Here is a 22,840-nt window from a genome sequence, read left to right on the forward strand (position 1 = left end):
TGTTAGGTGAGGAAGTGGCCCCAGGCATTTAATTTGTTCTATGGTGTGGAGACACAAAAGTGCAGTCTTATTTTTATTTGGGTGTAATTTTGAATCCTAATTTATTTATCTAATAAGTGAATCTTCATATTGATATTTTGGTTCCAAGAACATAATAAATCAATAAACTGGATATAAAAGCAATTCCAAATAACTGGATGAATGTATGACCATGACAAGATTCAATATAAATGATGATATAGAAACAATGTGGTGCAGATCTTGAGTTTTCTTTATTCGTTTGCCCTCTCTTTGAAATGTTACAACTAAAGATGCAAATTAAGGATTCATGTTTGCTTTCAATGAGTGTTCCACCCATCTGATCCATGCATTCTGAGAAAAAGTCATGAGCAGTGGCACTAGGCATTCTCCTTGTCCTCCTCCTTTCTTTATTGCATGGGGCAGCTACACCCATTCAGAACACCTTGAAGTGATCATTATTCTACTCTGGTAGAGAGCTGGGATAGCTTTGTCAAGTGAAGAAAGGCACCTTCCTCTCACTCCAAATAACATACCTGTTGGTAGTCCTCTGTGGGTTCCTCCACATCACATGCAAGATAAAAGCAAGCACGCAGTAAGGGGGAGGAGCAGTACTGACCACTGACTGCTTCATGAGGACATGTTTGAAGGAAAAGCTACGAAAGCCAACATACTTAAACATCTCCCTCGTGAGGATCGGATGCCTCCCTTTCTTCAACAAGAAACCAGGGAGCAAGTTGTTGTAGGTGCAAGGCATGCATGGTGGGTACATGGAGTGATCATATCCTTAGCAAAGAGTTCTGAAGGGTTCAGCTTTTCATGGTGATCATATCCATGTGTTCTCTTTTGGCTTTGGGTAATTACTATTATTCCGAATCCTTCTTAGCTCATGTAGTCATTAGGGATTCACCAAGGAATGAAAAGGTGTATGAGCATATGGCTGGCTTGGCTTGGCTTGGCTTGGCTTGGTTGTGAAAGAAATGAATCAGAGAGCACAGACATCATCAATTAATCAAGATATTATATAGCACTAATCAAAGGTTTTGCTACCTTTCATACATCAACAAACTCAAGCTATATAGTGATAGGAGTTGTGGTTAGTTCTGAGGTTCTAATCAATCCTTATAGAGGTGATGCTCAAGCTTTTGACCAAGATAATATTTTATAGTCAAGTAGGTTGGTGAGTAGAGATGAGTTGTTGACTTGGGAAACACAAGATTGCATCATTTGTTCAAGCTAATATGAACAATTCAGTTCATATATTCCTGGTTATACAAGTTATGAACTTGAAGATTCAGTGAACTAATGTTGGCTTAATTCCTTGGTAGAATATTCCTACTTCATGTTTCATGTTATATTCTGCCACAGTCTTGATGTTATCAATGGCCTAACACAACATCAACTTGACACCTTACAAATGTAGGTAAGAGAGAGAGAGAGAGAGAGAGAGAGGATCCAAGATCTAACAAGGTGTGGGCTACTCAAAGCTTTCTGAGCTATACATCCTCCATGGAAGAAGCAACACAAGTGATACAAGGAATAGAAATCTCTCTGGTACGCCCGTGATTCTTCCTCGCTCTTTTGTCGTAATGTCTTTCCTTGTTGTTGTCACAGCAAGTGAATCATCGACATGTGAGTGTGCAGATTCCTCGAGGACTTTTGTCATGTAACCCTTTTTGTTGCTGTCTCGACAACGTCTAAAGCTTAGAGAACGACAACGGTTGGTAGATTTCAGGATGTGGGCGTGAGTTAGGTGGATGATTCGGATTCACCATGGATCCGAATTCAAATCCAATAAGAAGAATCTTGTCTTCACAAAATCCTGCTGATATCAAAGATAGATTTGCTTAGTAAGAAGTAACGGTAAGCGTTCAACCAGGAGGAGGACCGATCGATGTCCTGTGAAGACACCACCTTCTCCTCTCTTACGTTTCCGAGCCACAGGAGAAGCGAAGAGGCCAAAAGGGCAGGAGGAGATGGGTGGGGTCGGTGGGGTCAGCCGACAGCGAGGGTGGCCCCACCCTCACGTGGCTTCGTTGTTGTGGGCTTCTCTACGTTGTCCTCCCACCTTTGACATACATTATTATAACGTGAACACTCTTTTACTGCATGTGATGATGCGAGGACTCTCTCTCTCTCTCTCTCTCTCTCTCTCTCTCTCTGACTGCCAATCATAATGTCACTTTGTACGTGCAAGAGATGATGATACGTTGGATGGTCTCGTATAGTATGTATCGAGATAAGTTGTCTTCGTTTCTGGACAAAGCTTGGTTACAGAAACCATCTTCTCGGGCATTGATCATGTTTCCCTCGAAACTGTGAAGGGCTTTATCAACTCAAACCTCATGAGTTCATTTGTCAGTTATATATTAGGACAGATTTTTATTGTTTGATGTGATGAGTGAATCAAAATCACTACTTTCAAGTTTATCTCACCATGTTGAGATGTTAGGAATATGAATAATCTGTAAAACTACATCAAAGTATACCTAACAAAGGTCTCTCTGATACTTAAATTAATATAAATTTAAAAATATAATTAGGTCTTTGTAAAATGTGATAAATGATTGTTAAATTTAAAATGAATATGCGAACCACCTAATCGTGGAGTCGTACTACGAATCTCGTTGAGTTGAATCGATCTCCTTATCGGTGTTAAGATCGTAGTGTCTACCAACTCCGATTGAGGTGTATGTGTTATATTCTCCCTATGCAAGGAATAATGTGATTAATATCCTGAAAATTTACAGTGGTTTCTTCTTTTCAGTGGAGCTTCTCTATCAGGATTAGCATCAGAGGAGCCACTTGAAACTGTGAAATATAGGAAGCAAAGTCTGATCAGTGGTTGATTCCTCCTCACTCATGTATGGATGGAAATATGTGTTTCTGCTACTGTGCAGTGCTTTCCTCCTTGCAAAGTCTGATCAGTGGTTAAGCTCAACTTGTGGACGACAAATGGCATCGTCGGCGCACCAAAATCCTCGATTAAGTTATTAGATGGTTGCTGTTTCATGAGAAAGATTGAGAGAGAATCAACTTATTTTAGTTGTTAGGATCAATACTTTATTATAAGTTCAATTAGAGTAATCAGCAATCAGTACCAAAACATAACAATGTCCTCTTAATTCGATCATGTTTTCTAGATAACAGTAGATGGATAACATTCATTCATTCATTTTGCTGCAGATACCTCTGATTGCCATGCTCATGATGGGCTTTGTGAGTGATGGTTCAGCTGTCATAGATAGGGTTTGACTGAAGGAAAACCAATGCAGCAAGTATAATGCGCCTTTAATGAGATCAAGGAATAAAAGGAGGCAGCCTCTTTCAGTCTTTTTCTGAGATGCAAGCCTTCCAACAAACATAGAGAATCAATCACATTGCTGCTTGAAGACCAGTCTTTAGGATTAAGACCTTTAAAGCTATGAAAAGAAAAAGATTTCTTGAGATGCAATCTTCAAGCCTTGATCTGCTTTTGTCACAGTGAAAACTGTTCGATCCAGTGGAATTTGCCAGCCTCAGAAGTAATCACAGTTGCTGAAGGAACACTTCAATGGACTGACAATTACAGGATATGATCTTGATTATGAAGGATTTAGGCATGGCTTTCGAATGAAGTCTCATGGTATCATAGCCATGCATGTGCTAACTCCTAAGATGCACACTCTCCACCTCAATTAGTTCATAGTTAGTACCTGGATCTGCTGGTGACAAGAACTTCTAGTTAGCATGGGTGTGTAGTGCTGTTCGATGACTCCAACATTTCAACCATTCAGCATCACACTCGATCTAATGACGACCGCCATTGTTGGGGCATAAAACACCACCATTTGTCTTGCCCTGCATGAATAATATACTTCCTGTCTCAGATTATAGGTACTTCGACCCTCTTTCTGTGTCAAGCTGAGGTCTTCTGGCCATAACAAATATGGATCAATGCCTAATCTACAGTATGGAAATGTTTCTAGATTCTTGCTTCATGAAGAAAACATTTGTAGGAAAAACACAAGCATGTTCTTAGCATTTCAGCATGTTTGCTTAACACAAGTGTATTCTCTAAATCCTGACAATGTTGCCATCATTGTTAACACTGAAAAGTTTATGCTAATCTATGCAATTTAGTGGGAGCTAAAAATGAATGGGGTTGATTCCAGCTATACTGCAACATTCAATCATCATTATGATCTTTTGTGTTCTCACAAGAATGACAAAGAGAGAAAGAAAAGGCTTACTTTTAGAATTGGGCCACAATCTGATTCTCCCTTGATAGATTGAAACAACTCAGCTCATCATAAGTTCTAATTTTGGTTTGCTTTTGAGAAAGTTGCTTGCAGATTGCAGAACCATTCTTCTCCATCGCTGTATCTGTTTTTTTTTTCAAATATTAATGTATACATTTGTGTGTTTGTCTGTATATATTTCTCAATGGAAGATCCCTTTCAGATATTGGTGGTGTCTCTCTGAAGGAACCATCAAGTAGTGCTAATGGCCTGAAGAATTCAAGGATCTCTTGCAACTTTCTCTTGAGCAGGCTGTAAGGATCCAACTCAAGATCACTTCATGTTGGGCCCAAATTATTTCCTTCTTCTTGGTCACCTCTGCATCACTGGTGCCTCCTACAATTTACATACTTCTTTTCTGCAAGAAGCTTCAACAAGGCAGTATTTTCCTGGAATTCATATTGATCATGTAAAGAAAAAAGCATTTTCAAACATCTTTTTTAGAAACAAACACTAAATGCAGATGAAGAATGAAAGAAAGATGAAAAAGGGAGACCAAAAAGAAAATCTCCAAAGGTACCTTCTTGAGCTGGACGATGCAATCTTTGGAGATCGGGCAAGAAATCACATTCGAGTTACCTTGATCGACATCGGCACCCATCATTCCGGCCGTCCCCGAACTCACCGTGTTGGTGATGTCGGACAATCTTTTTCCTCGCAGCGGCGCTTCGGACCAAGGGCAGCACATCATGCGATTTGATTCTACTATAAGGCAAGCAAACCCAGCATCAAACGCTAAACCTAACCCTAACTCGGATACTAGGGAAGAATCCGAGGATCAAACTCTATGAATCGAGAAGAGAGAAAAATTGGAGTTTTTGCAAGTTTTGTTGACTGGTTTTCTGCAATTCAAATTGGAGTTTTTGCAACTCGGTGCTACTCAGTTCTATGATTATAATGCCAAAACGAACAACAGATCAAACCATATCAATCGATAGCTGGTCCAAGAATTTCGACGGACTATTTTTTAGTCAAGAAGTAATTTTTTTTACAATTTACATACTTCTTTTCTGCAAGAAGCTTCAACAAGGCAGTATTTTCCTGGAATTCATATTGATCATGTAAAGAAAAAAGCATTTTCAAACATCTTTTTTAGAAACAAACACTAAATGCTGATGAAGAATGAAAGAAAGATGAAAAAGGGAGACCAAAAAGAAAATCTCCAAAGGTACCTTCATGAGCTGGACGATGCAATCTTTGGAGATCGGGCAAGAAATCACATTCGAGTTACCTTGATCGACATCGGCACCCATCATTCCGGCCGTCCCTGAACTCACCGTGTTGGTGATGTCGGACAATCTTTTTCCTCGCAGCAGCGCTTCGGACCAAGGGCAGCACATCATGCGATTTGATTCTACTATAAGGCAAGCAAACCCAGCATCAAACGCTAAACCTAACCCTAACTCGAATACTAGGGAAGAATCCGAGGATCAAACTCTATGAATCGAGAAGAGAGAAAAATTGGAGTTTTTGCAAGTTTTGTCGACTGGTTTTCTGCAATTCAAATTGGAGTTTTTGCAACTCGGTGCTACTCAGTTCTATGATTTTATTGCCAAAACGAACAACAGATCAAACCATATCAATCGATAGCTGGTCCAAGAATTTCGACGGACTATTTTTTAGTCAAGAAGTAATTTTTTTACAATTTACATACTTCTTTTCTGCAAGAAGCTTCAACAAGGCAGTATTTTCCTGGAATTCATATTGATCATGTAAAGAAAAAAGCATTTTCAAACATCTTTTTTAGAAACAAACACTAAATGCAGATGAAGAATGAAAGAAAGATGAAAAAGGGAGACCAAAAAGAAAATCTCCAAAGGTACCTTCATGAGCTGGACGATGCAATCTTTGGAGATCGGGCAAGAAATCACATTCGAGTTACCTTGATCGACATCGGCACCCATCATTCCGGCCGTCCCCGAACTCACCGTGTTGGTGATGTCGGACAATCTTTTTCCTCGCAGCGGCGCTTCGGACCAAGGGCAGCACATCATGCGATTTGATTCTACTATAAGGCAAGCAAACCCAGCATCAAACGCTAAACCTAACCCTAACTCGGATACTAGGGAAGAATCCGAGGATCAAACTCTATGAATCGAGAAGAGAGAAAAATTGGAGTTTTTGCAAGTTTTGTTGACTGGTTTTCTGCAATTCAAATTGGAGTTTTTGCAACTCGGTGCTACTCAGTTCTATGATTATAATGCCAAAACGAACAACAGATCAAACCATATCAATCGATAGCTGGTCCAAGAATTTCGACGGACTATTTTTTAGTCAAGAAGTAATTTTTTTTACAATTTACATACTTCTTTTCTGCAAGAAGCTTCAACAAGGCAGTATTTTCCTGGAATTCATATTGATCATGTAAAGAAAAAAGCATTTTCAAACATCTTTTTTAGAAACAAACACTAAATGCTGATGAAGAATGAAAGAAAGATGAAAAAGGGAGACCAAAAAGAAAATCTCCAAAGGTACCTTCATGAGCTGGACGATGCAATCTTTGGAGATCGGGCAAGAAATCACATTCGAGTTCCCTTGATCGACATCGGCACCCATCATTCCGGCCGTCCCTGAACTCACCGTGTTGGTGATGTCGGACAATCTTTTTCCTCGCAGCAGCGCTTCGGTCCAAGGGCAGCACATCATGCGATTTGATTCTACTTTAAGGCAAGCAAACCCAGCATCAAACGCTAAACCTAACCCTAACTCGGATACTAGGGAAGAATCCGAGGATCAAACTCTATGAATCGAGAAGAGAGAAAAATTGGAGTTTTTGCAAGTTTTGTTGACTGGTTTTCTGCAATTCAAATTGGAGTTTTTGCAACTCGGTGCTACTCAGTTCTATGATTTTGCTGCCAAAACGAACAACAGATCAAACCATATCAATCGATAGCTGGTCCAAGAATTTCGACGGACTATTTTTTAGTCAAGAAGTAATTTTTTTACAATTTACATACTTCTTTTCTGCAAGAAGCTTCAACAAGGCAGTATTTTCTTGGAATTCATATTGATCATGTAAAGAAAAAAGCATTTTCAAACATCTTTTTTAGAAACAAACACTAAATGCAGATGAAGAATGAAAGAAAGATGAAAAAGGGAGACCAAAAAGAAAATCTCCAAAGGTACCTTCATGTGCTGGACGATGCAATCTTTGGAGATCGGGCAAGAAATCACATTCGAGTTACCTTGATCGACATCGGCACGCATCATTCCGGCCGTCCCCGAACTCACCGTGTTGGTGATGTCGGACAATCTTTTTCCTCGCAGCGGCGCTTCGGACCAAGGGCAGCACATCATGCGATTTGATTCTACTATAAGGCAAGCAAACCCAGCATCAAACGCTAAACCTAACCCTAACTCGGATACTAGGGAAGAATCCGAGGATCAAACTCTATGAATCGAGAAGAGAGAAAAATGCACCGGAGGCGTCCGCATTGGTGTGGATCAGCGAGCGAGGAAGAGGACCAGCGTCCATGGACTGACCAACGAGGACAAGGAACACGACCGCACTCCGAAGAAGCAGCTTTCTTCCTCCCTGTGCCTTGATCAAGGAAATAACAAGGAAAAGAACGAGAAAAAGATGAAGATTTTGGGACAGAGAGAGCAGAAGAACACGAAGCAAGAAAGAACAAAAGAGCAGCCCGATCGCGATCGAACAAGGAAAGAATGCCGAGAGCGAAAAAAAATTTGGACCATTTCTCGATTTGTGCGTGTCATCCTTGCGCAGGGGCCATGCTAATCTTCTCTGTATCGTTCCAATTTTATCGGATGTCTCCGAAGAGACAACCTTGTCGCCAACTCTGCGGTATAAGAAGACGCGAATCAATCGCCTCATTATCGATATGGGATTAAAAATAAATATTCTTACCACGTGCCCAAATCTGAACCGTCGCTTTGTCGAACGAACGGCATCTGTTTAACTGATCGACTGCATCCTCCTCGAACAATCCCCAAACGCATCGAAGCCGTCCTTTCTCATCCTCCCAGATCGTAAAGCTTGGTTGACTTGGTTGAGCAAGCTTCGATGCACAACTTTGGGCTGGGCTTCTAACACGTAATAAACATGTCCAATTCTCGAACCCATGGTCAAATCATATTTTGTGGGGGTCAACACAATCGATCAACAATGCAGTCAATGTTGATTTATTTCACAGAGAAGAAATCTATGTTGAATTCATGTTTGCCCACACTTTGGTGAGATGGACTTCTAACACAGCACACTCATTCGGAGACCAGTACTTGCAGGAGAGGCCCAGTAGCTACATTAGAAAAGCACTTCGTTAATCAAGAATGGATCACAGAAGATAACAGATGTCCGTGAAATGTGTGCAGTAAGATTCTCCTATTTCCTGTTTATATTATCAGTTTAATAATGTGGTGATCAATGGTTGCTGTCATGGTATTACGATGAAGCATGGATCACTCTTAGTAATTTGCCATATGAGATTTCGCACCAGGATGGAGCCACCGGAACTGTGATGATGCTTCCAAAGGAAAACAAAAACAAAAGTCCTTTTGTCTTCGGCTGTTTGATGATGGCAGAAGCATTGTTAAAGTGGAATTGGGATCCTTTTTTTTCTTTTATCTCGTCAACTACGTACAACCTAGTTAATCATTGTCGAATATAAGATATGGCTCATTTTAGCATTATCCGCATAGGCGACCATACGTCCTCCACGTTGTTCGGCGCCGTACAAGTCGTAGCTGAACACTACGGATCCATTTCAGAAAGTTCTGAATGGTGCCGCACGATCGAAACCCGTATGGGTCGGTCGGTGCTCGTCTACAGGAAATGCGTCATCCTACTCGGCGTTGTACGAGTCGACTCCCAAACCCAAACTCCCAAGCATGGCAGTGGGAAGATAAGCAAAAAAACTCAAAAATCCCACCCAAAAGATCCAAGATTTGGTCAAAAACTAAAATTCCCACCAAAGCCAAAGTCAAAGTCAACTTTCGCTCCGTCTCCCAAAAAGCCGAAAATCAAAAATTTCTCGCTCGAAGGCATCTTGTAGGAGTCGGTACCTTCCCCTCGCTCATCCAAGCCAATGCCCGAGCAGTGTTGCTTATCCAGTCATTTGTAGTCCTTCGTCGCTTGGCTCGATCATTATCAGAGTAGCTACTTGGCCAAACAGGGGCCCGAGTAGTGTTGCTCGGCCAAGCCAGTGCCTGAGAAGTGTTGCTCGGCCAGTCATGTGCAGTCCATCGTCGCTTGGCTCGATCATTATCATAGTAGTTGCTCAGCCAAACAGGGGTCCGAGTAGTGCTGCTCGGCCAAGCCAATGCCCGAGCAGTTTTGCTCAGCTAGTCATGTGCCGTCCATCGTCGCTTGGCTCGATCATTATCATAGTAGTTGCTCGGCCAAACAGGAGCCCGAGTAGTGCTGCTTGGCCAAGCCAATGCTCGAGCCATATTACTCGGCCATGCCATTCCCTAGTGCCTAAGTAGTGTTGCTCGGCTAGTATTGTATAGTCCATCGTCGCTTGGCTCGATCATTATCAGAGCAGTTGCTATGCCAAACATGGTCCCGAGTAGTGCTGCTCGGCCAAGCCGATGCCCGAGCCACATTGCTCGGTCAAGCCATTCCCCAATGCCCGAGTAGTGTTGCTCGACTAAGCCAATGGTCGTGTAGTGTTGCTTAACCAGACATGTGTAGTCCATCGTCGCTTGGCTCGATCATTATAAGAGTAGTTGCTTAGCTAAACAAAGGCCTGAATAGTGTTGCTCAACCAAGCCAGTGCCCGAGCCACATTGCTCAGCCAGGCCAGTCCCTAGTACCCGAGTAGTGTTGCTCAACCAAGCCAGTGCCCGAGCCACATTGCTCGGTCAAGCCGGTGCTCGAACCACATTGCTCGGCCAGGCCAGTCCTAGGTGCCCGAGTAGTGTTGTTCGGCCAAGCCAGTGCCCGAGCCACATTGCTCAGCCAGGCCAGTCCCTAGTGCTCGAGTAGTGTTGCTCGGCCAAGCTAGTGCCCGAGCCACATTGCTCTGCTAGGCTAGTCCCCAGTGCTCGAGTAGTGTTACTCGACCAGTCAAGTGCAGTCATCATCCTTGTTTTGATCATTATCAGAGCAGCTGCTCGACCAAGCCATTGCCCGAGCCACATTACTTGGTCAGGCCAGTCCCAAGTGCTCGGGTAGTGTTGCTCGGCCAAATAGGGGCCCGAGTAGTGTTGCTCGACTAAGCCAGTGCCCAAGCCACATTGCTCGGCGAGGCCAGTTCCCAATGCCCGAGTAATGTTGCTTGGCCAAGCCAGTGCCTAAGCAGTGTTGCTCGGCCAGTCACGTGCAGTCCATCGTTGCTTGGCTCGATCATTATCAGAGCAACTACTCGGCCAAATAAGAGCCCGGGTAGTTCTGCTCGACCAAGCCAGTGCCCGAGCCACATTTCTCGGCCAGGCCAGTTCGCATTGCTCGAGTAGTGTTGCTCGGTCAGTCATACCACAAAACTCAGAGTGGCACTACACGGCGCCAACCCATACGGGTTAGTCGGCACCCGTCCGCTAGGTACAAGCCACCCTCCCGAGGAGTTGACAACCATTAAAGGACCATGTACGACTAACCACCCCCTTTGCAGATATAAAAGTCAACCCTCTGACCAATGAGAGAGGACTTCATACATTCAACTCGCTCTTATTCCACTCAACTCTAACTTAAGCTTCGGAGGGGTCGAGTCGGGAAATCTCTCTCCCGACCCCGACCTGAGTGCAGGGGCTGGCAATGACGAAGCAAGCAACGAGGACCATGACCCAATCTGACCCGACACTCACTTCTGCTACCTGAGTCTCCGCGTGGGCAACCATGCACATCCGGGATTAGACCGAGCCGTACTTATTCCTCAGCCACAGCGTAAGGGTTCACCAACAATATGGACCTAAATCATCAAACAGAGTAATCTGATTTCCTCTAAATAATATCCTTACCATAAACCTGTTTACAGTCTTTAAAAGATGGGCTCCGATGTCTCTTTTGCTTATACTGCTCAAATCACTATGATTAGCAACTTTACTTGACATGAAGAAGACAAAGCTTCAGATGTGCAGCAACTGAACTTAGAGATGGCCCTGGCAAACTTCAGATCATTCAAGTTGTCTTCCAAGTTCTAGCATTAAAGATTCTAGTAGTCTTATTAACATTTGCTAATGGCTGATGATTCCCTGCGATACAAGCATATCAGAATAAGAAAAGAGAACTTTCCATCCAAGCCAAGGCCTTATCCAGCAAAGCACTCAACAGAGCTTTCCACATTGATGAGTCACAGTGGATTGGATGCATGTCCTTGTCTTGTTAATGTTCACAAGAGGCAACACGGAGAGAGGATTCTTCTAATGTTCTTCTCATCATGATCATAGGATATCTGGTCCAAAACAGGCTTAGTTGATGGAGGGAGGTTGCAGAAACATATGGGAGGTTGGCATAGGCAGATACAGATGTCTCAGATCAGATTACACTTCAGAGTGGGAGAATTGGAAAGAGGAGATGAAATCTGAGTAAAACATAGCATCATCCAAAGAAAATAAAAAATGAAGTGGCCTTCTATCTCAGTCTGTATCAGAATTAGATCTTTTTCTTCTTCTCTACTCTTCCTTTATTCTCTTCTTCTTCACACATGAAGAAAAATACTGCCTCAACCCTGGTATTCTTTAGCTCCCTTGATGTGTGCCATACTAAAATACAAGATGTGTAGCAGCCTCAAGGTCCTTTGAATTCATATCCTTAACTTCATAAGAAGTCATAGGTGAGTGAGATATAACTGGTACTAGTTTAAACAGGTGCATAAGATTGCCATTGCTAGATAAGATTTAGAAAGTGAGGGGAATATAAGAAGTCATGCTTCATAGAAGATCCTTACAAGTCCCAACTGAGAGCTACTCTAAACAATGACTGTCCTTGAACAAGGCTTCTAACCTAGTTTAAAGTTGGTTTTTCCTCTTAAGTCGACTGTGCCTCTTAAGTCAGTCATGCGACCAAGTCAGTTGAGCCTTCAAGGCAATCACATCATAAAAATAGCCATGACTTAAACTCAATAATGCTTCTTTGAGTCAATTGTTTCCTCAAGTCAATCATGTATCCTTAAGTTGTTTGCAACTCATGTCGGCAATGCTTCTTCAAGTCAATTGCATCTTCAAGTCGGTCAAGCCTTAAAGGCAGTCGTGTTGTCAAGGCATCCGCAACTCCAAGTTAGGCATACTTCTTCAAGTTGATTCTTTCATCAAATCGCTCATGCATCATCAAGATATATTCACCTTAACCTCCAAGCCAGCTTTGATTCTTCGAGTCGGTTATGTGTCCTCGAAATGGTAGAGCCAAATCGACAAGACAATCACAACTCTAAGACGACATTGCCTCTTTGAGTTGGTTGCAACTTTATGTTGGTCACACTTGCCATATTTTCAAGTTGGTCAAGCCATAAGGAAGTCACGTCAATAAGACGGGGTCTTGACTTGAAGTCAATCATGCTTCTTCGAGACGATTGCTTCCTCGAGTCAATTATAAATCCTCAAGATGATTGTGACTCTAGGTCAACCAAGGCTTTAAAAGGTGCATTTTCAAGTCGATCGCATCACGACGATTGCAACTCCAAGTTAGCCATGCTTCCCTAACTTAACAATACATCACCAAGGCGACCGCAGTTTGGCTCAAAGTTGTTGTGCTTTCCTTAAATTAGTCATGTGCCCTCAATGTGGTCATATCAGTAGGACAACCACAACTGTAACTCTTGGTTTATATCGTTCATGAGAGAATATATTTATATTTTTAATGTACATTTAGAGAAAATTCATTAGTCATTTATTAGGTCTCGACTCAAACAATACTTCCATAAACTATTTGTTGTAATTGCATGCTTTTTCTTTTCTCTTAATAATTTTTATCTTATTAGGGATTTTTTTTAAATTGAGGAGTGATAAATATTCTTATCTAAATCATAAACTCCTTTTAAATTATGATATTTATATTAAAACATGTTTATCTATTTTTTATAAAATTTTAAAAATAACCAATTTTATATGCTAACAAATAAATTCTTGAGGATACCAAACAAGAAGAACAAACTCTTCTAGACATTCTCAAGGAGCATTCAAATTTTAGAGGCAATAACATTCCACATACAACAGGGGACGAGTCAACTTTATTGGCTCATCAATCATTTTTTACACTAACAATATTTTAACAAATAAAACTTCTCATGTTGGATGTAGCATGTCATACAACTAAATCACTAAACAAGAAAAAACAAAGCATCATTTTTTCCTTGAGACAAGTATAAATTTCAATCGTAGCAAATCATACAAAATATAATGCTACTACTATTTTGTCTCAAAATATCCCTGTTTTGTGCAGGGCAAACTAAAAGGAAGGAAAGAAGCTGCAAAACTAAGCTATGAGTTCCTACTAATTAATCTTACAATACAGTAATACATTTCACCATGTCATCACAAATATCAAGAACATAGAAAACATTGGCATGTCCAGCTCTCATCTAGCAGATATATTAAGTGGATCCAAGAATATCAGCAGCTCTCAGCTAGCACCATCTGAAATTTTAGTGATGTAAGCAGATAGCCCAGAATCGTACTATGATCTTCACATTTTTACATTCAGATTCATTTCTTTGCAAGAACCGACCTTCTCAGCCGCCTTCCGCAATGGCCTTCCAACAGAGGATCTTCTTTGGCACTCCCGATTCCCGAGTTCTGAAGACTCGATTGAATTATGCTTCTCATTCTTTACTCGTTCAACAGAAATATTTGATATGGAGGAAGTAGAACAATCTCCATGAGCAATAGCTTACTCGTTCATTCTTGATCGTATAAACTAAAAACTTGGCATCCTCCATCTTGACTGAGTTCTCAGTAGGCTCACATGATTCAGACTTTAAATAACCGGATCTCCTCCGCAAGGATTTTCTGCTTTAGAAAAAAATGCTCAAATTTTAAATACTAAAAAGCAGGAAACATTCCATAGCCATATAAAACATGGATTACCTTCTTCCATCAATCTTTTCCTCTGATGGCACCTGACAAGTCACTGGAAGTATGGCATCATCAATCTTGTGCAACTCCATAGATTCATGTGATTCAGATTTCAAACTACAGGATCTTGTTCGGAAGGAAGTTCTGCAAAAATAAAATAGGTATGAGTTCAATGATGCTCTCCAGAGATAAAAAAGGGGGCCTATAGCTTAATCAGAATGTGCATTACCTTCTTCCCACGACCTTTTCCTCTAGGCCCACTTGATGGGTCACTGGAGATCCGCCATCATCTCTTTTGAGCAAGTCATTCACAAATTCACATGATTCAGACTTCAAGCCACTGGATTTTGTTCGTAAGGACCTCCTTCTTCATTAATTAGGATGCATCAGAATTTACATTGTCGTTAAAGATTAACAAATTATTCAAAGCTTATCCAAAACATGAATTACCTTCTACCATCAACCTTTCCCTCTGATGCCACTTGATGAACCAAAGCGATAGGGCCTAAAGCTGCAGAACCATACAACTGATATAAGAATGAAGAACAAACACAAAGATTTGAAATCAGATGCAGAACCACTAATTTCACTCATAGTGGTGAGTTGAATTACACTGTGGTTTTAACTTGCGCTTCTTATTGGGATTGTAGATTTTCTTGTCATTAGCAAGTTGAGTTGCATTTGCTTCAACCTCCTCACACTTGGTGGTTCCTACCTTTTGCAATTTGTAGAAAGAAAAATAACAGTATGAGCAAAAAAAGGGCAGCCTGAATGTAAACAAAACAAGCCATTGGATACCTCTGAGCCAATTTTGTTAAGGAGATCTTTGATCAATTTTTCTTTCTCCTAAGTTAGAGTAAAGAAAAATTATATATCACCATAGAGATTAAGAGAGGAGAAAACAAATTATGAAACTATAATAATCCCCCTTACCTCTAATTCTGAAGTCTTTAGTTTAAGGATTGATAAGGTACAACCAAGCTCATGTTGTTAATACTTTTAGCTGCAACATGAAATAAACAAATAAATATTATCAATCAAAATAACTTGACATGCAACTTCAATCGATTGACACAAAGTAAATCAAATTAAATCGCCTATTATAGCAAACGAAAATCACAATGAGCCAAACCATAAGGCAAGAAAACATACTCTATCTTTCCCTAAGTTGAGCTCCTGCGAATCAAAAGACGAAACAGATAAAGAATGCATCTTTTTTGCAAACTGTAACAATAAAGAAAATGGACAAGGAATCAACCCCTAGCATGTGTGAGTTAGCCCGGGCCAATTGCCAGTTTTGTTGACTGGTTTTCTGCAATTCAAATTGGAGTTTTTGCAACTCGGTGCTACTCAGTTCTATGATTTTAATGCCAAAACGAACAACAGATCAAACCATATCAATCGATAGCTGGTCCAAGAATTTCGACGGACTATTTTTTAGTCAAGAAGTAATTTTTTTACAATTTACATACTTCTTTTCTGCAAGAAGCTTCAACAAGGCAGTATTTTCCTGGAATTCATATTGATCATGTAAAGAAAAAAGCATTTTCAAACATCTTTTTTAGAAACAAACACTAAATGCAGATGAAGAATGAAAGAAAGATGAAAAAGGGAGACCAAAAAGAAAATCTCCAAAGGTACCTTCATGAGTTGGACGATGCAATCTTTGGAGATCGGGCAAGAAATCACATTCGAGTTACCTTGATCGACATCGGCACCCATCATTCCGGCCGTCCCCGAACTCACCGTGTTGGTGATGTCGGACAATCTTTTTCCTCGCAGCGGCGCTTCGGACCAAGGGCAGCACATCATGCGATTTGATTCTACTATAAGGCAAGCAAACCCAGCATCAAACGCTAAACCTAACCCTAACTCGGATACTAGGGAAGAATCCGAGGATCAAACTCTATGAATCGAGAAGAGAGAAAAATTGGAGTTTTTGCAAGTTTTGTTGACTGGTTTTCTGCAATTCAAATTGGAGTTTTTGCAACTCGGTGCTACTCAGTTCTATGATTATAATGCCAAAACGAACAACAGATCAAACCATATCAATCGATAGCTGGTCCAAGAATTTCGACGGACTATTTTTTAGTCAAGAAGTAATTTTTTTTACAATTTACATACTTCTTTTCTGCAAGAAGCTTCAACAAGGCAGTATTTTCCTGGAATTCATATTGATCATGTAAAGAAAAAAGCATTTTCAAACATCTTTTTTAGAAACAAACACTAAATGCTGATGAAGAATGAAAGAAAGATGAAAAAGGGAGACCAAAAAGAAAATCTCCAAAGGTACCTTCATGAGCTGGACGATGCAATCTTTGGAGATCGGGCAAGAAATCACATTCGAGTTCCCTTGATCGACATCGGCACCCATCATTCCGGCCGTCCCTGAACTCACCGTGTTGGTGATGTCGGACAATCTTTTTCCTCGCAGCAGCGCTTCGGTCCAAGGGCAGCACATCATGCGATTTGATTCTACTTTAAGGCAAGCAAACCCAGCATCAAACGCTAAACCTAACCCTAACTCGGATACTAGGGAAGAATCCGAGGATCAAACTCTATGAATCGAGAAGAGAGAAAAATTGGAGTTTTTGCAAGTTTTGTTGACTGGTTTTCTGCAATTCAAATTGGAGTTTTTGCAACTCGGTGCTACTCAGTTCTATGATTTTGCTGCCAAAACGAACAACAGATCAAACCATATCAATCGATAGCTGGTCCAAGAATTTCGACGGACTATTTTTTAGTCAAGAAGTAATTTTTTTACAATTTACATACTTCTTTTCTGCAAGAAGCTTCAACAAGGCAGTATTTTCCTGGAATTCATATTGATCATGTAAAGAAAAAAGCATTTTCAAACATCTTTTTTAGAAACAAACACTAAATGCAGATGAAGAATGAAAGAAAGATGAAAAAGGGAGACCAAAAAGAAAATCTCCAAAGGTACCTTCATGTGCTGGACGATGCAATCTTTGGAGATCGGGCAAGAAATCACATTCGAGTTACCTTGATCGACATCGGCACGCATCATTCCGGCCGTCCCCGAACTCACCGTGTTGGTGATGTCGGACAATCTTTTTCCTCGCAGCGGCGCTTCGGACCAAGGGCAGCACATCATGCGATTTGATTCTACTATAAGGCAAGCAAACCCAGCATCAAACGCTAAACCTAACCCTAACTCGGATACTAGGGAAGAATCCGAGGATCAAACTCTATGAATCGAGAAGAGAGAAAAATGCACCGGAGGCGTCCGCATTGGTGTGGATCAGCGAGCGAGGAAGAGGACCAGCGTCCATGGACTGACCAACGAGGACAAGGAACACGACCGCACTCCGAAGAAGCAGCTTTCTTCCTCCCTGTGCCTTGATCAAGGAAATAACAAGGAAAAGAACGAGAAAAAGATGAAGATTTTGGGACAGAGAGAGCAGAAGAACACGAAGCAAGAAAGAACAAAAGAGCAGCCCGATCGCGATCGAACAAGGAAAGAATGCCGAGAGCGAAAAAAAATTTGGACCATTTCTCGATTTGTGCGTGTCATCCTTGCGCAGGGGCCATGCTAATCTTCTCTGTATCGTTCCAATTTTATCGGATGTCTCCGAAGAGACAACCTTGTCGCCAACTCTGCGGTATAAGAAGACGCGAATCAATCGCCTCATTATCGATATGGGATTAAAAATAAATATTCTTACCACGTGCCCAAATCTGAACCGTCGCTTTGTCGAACGAACGGCATCTGTTTAACTGATCGACTGCATCCTCCTCGAACAATCCCCAAACGCATCGAAGCCGTCCTTTCTCATCCTCCCAGATCGTAAAGCTTGGTTGACTTGGTTGAGCAAGCTTCGATGCACAACTTTGGGCTGGGCTTCTAACACGTAATAAACATGTCCAATTCTCGAACCCATGGTCAAATCATATTTTGTGGGGGTCAACACAATCGATCAACAATGCAGTCAATGTTGATTTATTTCACAGAGAAGAAATCTATGTTGAATTCATGTTTGCCCACACTTTGGTGAGATGGACTTCTAACACAGCACACTCATTCGGAGACCAGTACTTGCAGGAGAGGCCCAGTAGCTACATTAGAAAAGCACTTCGTTAATCAAGAATGGATCACAGAAGATAACAGATGTCCGTGAAATGTGTGCAGTAAGATTCTCCTATTTCCTGTTTATATTATCAGTTTAATAATGTGGTGATCAATGGTTGCTGTCATGGTATTACGATGAAGCATGGATCACTCTTAGTAATTTGCCATATGAGATTTCGCACCAGGATGGAGCCACCGGAACTGTGATGATGCTTCCAAAGGAAAACAAAAACAAAAGTCCTTTTGTCTTCGGCTGTTTGATGATGGCAGAAGCATTGTTAAAGTGGAATTGGGATCCTTTTTTTTCTTTTATCTCGTCAACTACGTACAACCTAGTTAATCATTGTCGAATATAAGATATGGCTCATTTTAGCATTATCCGCATAGGCGACCATACGTCCTCCACGTTGTTCGGCGCCGTACAAGTCGTAGCTGAACACTACGGATCCATTTCAGAAAGTTCTGAATGGTGCCGCACGATCGAAACCCGTATGGGTCGGTCGGTGCTCGTCTACAGGAAATGCGTCATCCTACTCGGCGTTGTACGAGTCGACTCCCAAACCCAAACTCCCAAGCATGGCAGTGGGAAGATAAGCAAAAAAACTCAAAAATCCCACCCAAAAGATCCAAGATTTGGTCAAAAACTAAAATTCCCACCAAAGCCAAAGTCAAAGTCAACTTTCGCTCCGTCTCCCAAAAAGCCGAAAATCAAAAATTTCTCGCTCGAAGGCATCTTGTAGGAGTCGGTACCTTCCCCTCGCTCATCCAAGCCAATGCCCGAGCAGTGTTGCTCATCCAGTCATTTGTAGTCCTTCGTCGCTTGGCTCGATCATTATCAGAGTAGCTACTTGGCCAAACAGGGGCCCGAGTAGTGTTGCTCGGCCAAGCCAGTGCCTGAGAAGTGTTGCTCGGCCAGTCATGTGCAGTCCATCGTCGCTTGGCTCGATCATTATCATAGTAGTTGCTCAGCCAAACAGGGGTCCGAGTAGTGCTGCTCGGCCAAGCCAATGCCCGAGCAGTTTTGCTCAGCTAGTCATGTGCCGTCCATCGTCGCTTGGCTCGATCATTATCATAGTAGTTGCTCGGCCAAACAGGAGCCCGAGTAGTGCTGCTTGGCCAAGCCAATGCTCGAGCCATATTACTCGGCCATGCCATTCCCTAGTGCCTAAGTAGTGTTGCTCGGCTAGTATTATATAGTCCATCGTCGCTTGGCTCGATCATTATCAGAGCAGTTGCTATGCCAAACATGGTCCCGAGTAGTGCTGCTCGGCCAAGCCGATGCCCGAGCCACATTGCTCGGTCAAGCCATTCCCCAATGCCCGAGTAGTGTTGCTCGACTAAGCCAATGGTCGTGTAGTGTTGCTTAACCAGACATGTGTAGTCCATCGTCGCTTGGCTCGATCATTATAAGAGTAGTTGCTTAGCTAAACAAAGGCCTGAATAGTGTTGCTCAACCAAGCCAGTGCCCGAGCCACATTGCTCAGCCAGGCCAGTCCCTAGTACCCGAGTAGTGTTGCTCAACCAAGCCAGTGCCCGAGCCACATTGCTCGGTCAAGCCGGTGCTCGAACCACATTGCTCGGCCAGGCCAGTCCTAGGTGCCCGAGTAGTGTTGTTCGGCCAAGCCAGTGCCCGAGCCACATTGCTCAGCCAGGCCAGTCCCTAGTGCTCGAGTAGTGTTGCTCGGCCAAGCTAGTGCCCGAGCCACATTGCTCTGCTAGGCTAGTCCCCAGTGCTCGAGTAGTGTTACTCGACCAGTCAAGTGCAGTCATCATCCTTGTTTTGATCATTATCAGAGCAGCTGCTCGACCAAGCCATTGCCCGAGCCACATTACTTGGTCAGGCCAGTCCCAAGTGCTCGGGTAGTGTTGCTCGGCCAAATAGGGGCCCGAGTAGTGTTGCTCGACTAAGCCAGTGCCCAAGCCACATTGCTCGGCGAGGCCAGTTCCCAATGCCCGAGTAATGTTGCTTGGCCAAGCCAGTGCCTAAGCAGTGTTGCTCGGCCAGTCACGTGCAGTCCATCGTTGCTTGGCTCGATCATTATCAGAGCAACTACTCGGCCAAATAAGAGCCCGGGTAGTTCTGCTCGACCAAGCCAGTGCCCGAGCCACATTTCTCGGCCAGGCCAGTTCGCATTGCTCGAGTAGTGTTGCTCGGTCAGTCATACCACAAAACTCAGAGTGGCACTACACGGCGCCAACCCATACGGGTTAGTCGGCACCCGTCCGCTAGGTACAAGCCACCCTCCCGAGGAGTTGACAACCATTAAAGGACCATGTACGACTAACCACCCCCTTTGCAGATATAAAAGTCAACCCTCTGACCAATGAGAGAGGACTTCATACATTCAACTCGCTCTTATTCCACTCAACTCTAACTTAAGCTTCGGAGGGGTCGAGTCGGGAAATCTCTCTCCCGACCCCGACCTGAGTGCAGGGGCTGGCAATGACGAAGCAAGCAACGAGGACCATGACCCAATCTGACCCGACACTCACTTCTGCTACCTGAGTCTCCGCGTGGGCAACCATGCACATCCGGGATTAGACCGAGCCGTACTTATTCCTCAGCCACAGCGTAAGGGTTCACCAACAATATGGACCTAAATCATCAAACAGAGTAATCTGATTTCCTCTAAATAATATCCTTACCATAAACCTGTTTACAGTCTTTAAAAGATGGGCTCCGATGTCTCTTTTGCTTATACTGCTCAAATCACTATGATTAGCAACTTTACTTGACATGAAGAAGACAAAGCTTCAGATGTGCAGCAACTGAACTTAGAGATGGCCCTGGCAAACTTCAGATCATTCAAGTTGTCTTCCAAGTTCTAGCATTAAAGATTCTAGTAGTCTTATTAACATTTGCTAATGGCTGATGATTCCCTGCGATACAAGCATATCAGAATAAGAAAAGAGAACTTTCCATCCAAGCCAAGGCCTTATCCAGCAAAGCACTCAACAGAGCTTTCCACATTGATGAGTCACAGTGGATTGGATGCATGTCCTTGTCTTGTTAATGTTCACAAGAGGCAACACGGAGAGAGGATTCTTCTAATGTTCTTCTCATCATGATCATAGGATATCTGGTCCAAAACAGGCTTAGTTGATGGAGGGAGGTTGCAGAAACATATGGGAGGTTGGCATAGGCAGATACAGATGTCTCAGATCAGATTACACTTCAGAGTGGGAGAATTGGAAAGAGGAGATGAAATCTGAGTAAAACATAGCATCATCCAAAGAAAATAAAAAATGAAGTGGCCTTCTATCTCAGTCTGTATCAGAATTAGATCTTTTTCTTCTTCTCTACTCTTCCTTTATTCTCTTCTTCTTCACACATGAAGAAAAATACTGCCTCAACCCTGGTATTCTTTAGCTCCCTTGATGTGTGCCATACTAAAATACAAGATGTGTAGCAGCCTCAAGGTCCTTTGAATTCATATCCTTAACTTCATAAGAAGTCATAGGTGAGTGAGATATAACTGGTACTAGTTTAAACAGGTGCATAAGATTGCCATTGCTAGATAAGATTTAGAAAGTGAGGGGAATATAAGAAGTCATGCTTCATAGAAGATCCTTACAAGTCCCAACTGAGAGCTACTCTAAACAATGACTGTCCTTGAACAAGGCTTCTAACCTAGTTTAAAGTTGGTTTTTCCTCTTAAGTCGACTGTGCCTCTTAAGTCAGTCATGCGACCAAGTCAGTTGAGCCTTCAAGGCAATCACATCATAAAAATAGCCATGACTTAAACTCAATAATGCTTCTTTGAGTCAATTGTTTCCTCAAGTCAATCATGTATCCTTAAGTTGTTTGCAACTCATGTCGGCAATGCTTCTTCAAGTCAATTGCATCTTCAAGTCGGTCAAGCCTTAAAGGCAGTCGTGTTGTCAAGGCATCCGCAACTCCAAGTTAGGCATACTTCTTCAAGTTGATTCTTTCATCAAATCGCTCATGCATCATCAAGATATATTCACCTTAACCTCCAAGCCAGCTTTGATTCTTCGAGTCGGTTATGTGTCCTCGAAATGGTAGAGCCAAATCGACAAGACAATCACAACTCTAAGACGACATTGCCTCTTTGAGTTGGTTGCAACTTTATGTTGGTCACACTTGCCATATTTTCAAGTTGGTCAAGCCATAAGGAAGTCACGTCAATAAGACGGGGTCTTGACTTGAAGTCAATCATGCTTCTTCGAGACGATTGCTTCCTCGAGTCAATTATAAATCCTCAAGATGATTGTGACTCTAGGTCAACCAAGGCTTTAAAAGGTGCATTTTCAAGTCGATCGCATCACGACGATTGCAACTCCAAGTTAGCCATGCTTCCCTAACTTAACAATACATCACCAAGGCGACCGCAGTTTGGCTCAAAGTTGTTGTGCTTTCCTTAAATTAGTCATGTGCCCTCAATGTGGTCATATCAGTAGGACAACCACAACTGTAACTCTTGGTTTATATCGTTCATGAGAGAATATATTTATATTTTTA

At 42.3% G+C, this 22,840-nt stretch overlaps 1 protein-coding gene, 1 long non-coding RNA gene and 2 other non-coding genes across 5 annotated transcripts; all 4 read right to left on the bottom strand.

The window, feature by feature from the left end:
* Window positions 1–3,274: 3,274 nt before the first annotated feature.
* Window positions 3,275–8,079, bottom strand: LOC135609924 (uncharacterized). 2 transcript variants are annotated; one of them, XR_010485969.1, is made up of 4 exons: window positions 7,719–8,079; window positions 4,819–7,606; window positions 4,251–4,687; window positions 3,275–3,858 (listed from the first exon to the last, which is right to left on the bottom strand). It is a non-coding gene; the product is annotated as an uncharacterized LOC135609924 (long non-coding RNA). The 2 variants fall into 2 exon arrangements; XR_010485970.1 differs by having other exon boundaries at window positions 4,819–7,609.
* LOC135611469 (U6 spliceosomal RNA) lies at window positions 7,980–8,082 on the bottom strand. Its single transcript, XR_010486599.1, has one exon. It is a non-coding gene; the product is annotated as a U6 spliceosomal RNA (small nuclear RNA).
* A 5,438-nt stretch (window positions 8,083–13,520) lies between these two features.
* LOC135609925 (uncharacterized) lies at window positions 13,521–15,075 on the bottom strand (the record flags this gene model as incomplete). The annotated part of the gene is made up of 5 exons (XM_065103735.1): window positions 13,521–14,204; window positions 14,280–14,411; window positions 14,497–14,634; window positions 14,718–14,778; window positions 14,880–15,075. Coding segments are annotated over 5 exons (702 nt in total), but the record flags the coding sequence as incomplete, so codon positions are not given.
* A 2,691-nt stretch (window positions 15,076–17,766) lies between these two features.
* Window positions 17,767–17,869, bottom strand: LOC135611470 (U6 spliceosomal RNA). The gene has a single exon (XR_010486600.1). It is a non-coding gene; the product is annotated as a U6 spliceosomal RNA (small nuclear RNA).
* Between the last annotated feature and the right edge of the window lie 4,971 nt (window positions 17,870–22,840).

The sequence above is a fragment of the Musa acuminata genome, chromosome BXJ2-4, assembly GCF_036884655.1.
Source record: "Musa acuminata AAA Group cultivar baxijiao chromosome BXJ2-4, Cavendish_Baxijiao_AAA, whole genome shotgun sequence".
Taxonomy (NCBI): Eukaryota; Viridiplantae; Streptophyta; class Magnoliopsida; order Zingiberales; family Musaceae; genus Musa; species Musa acuminata.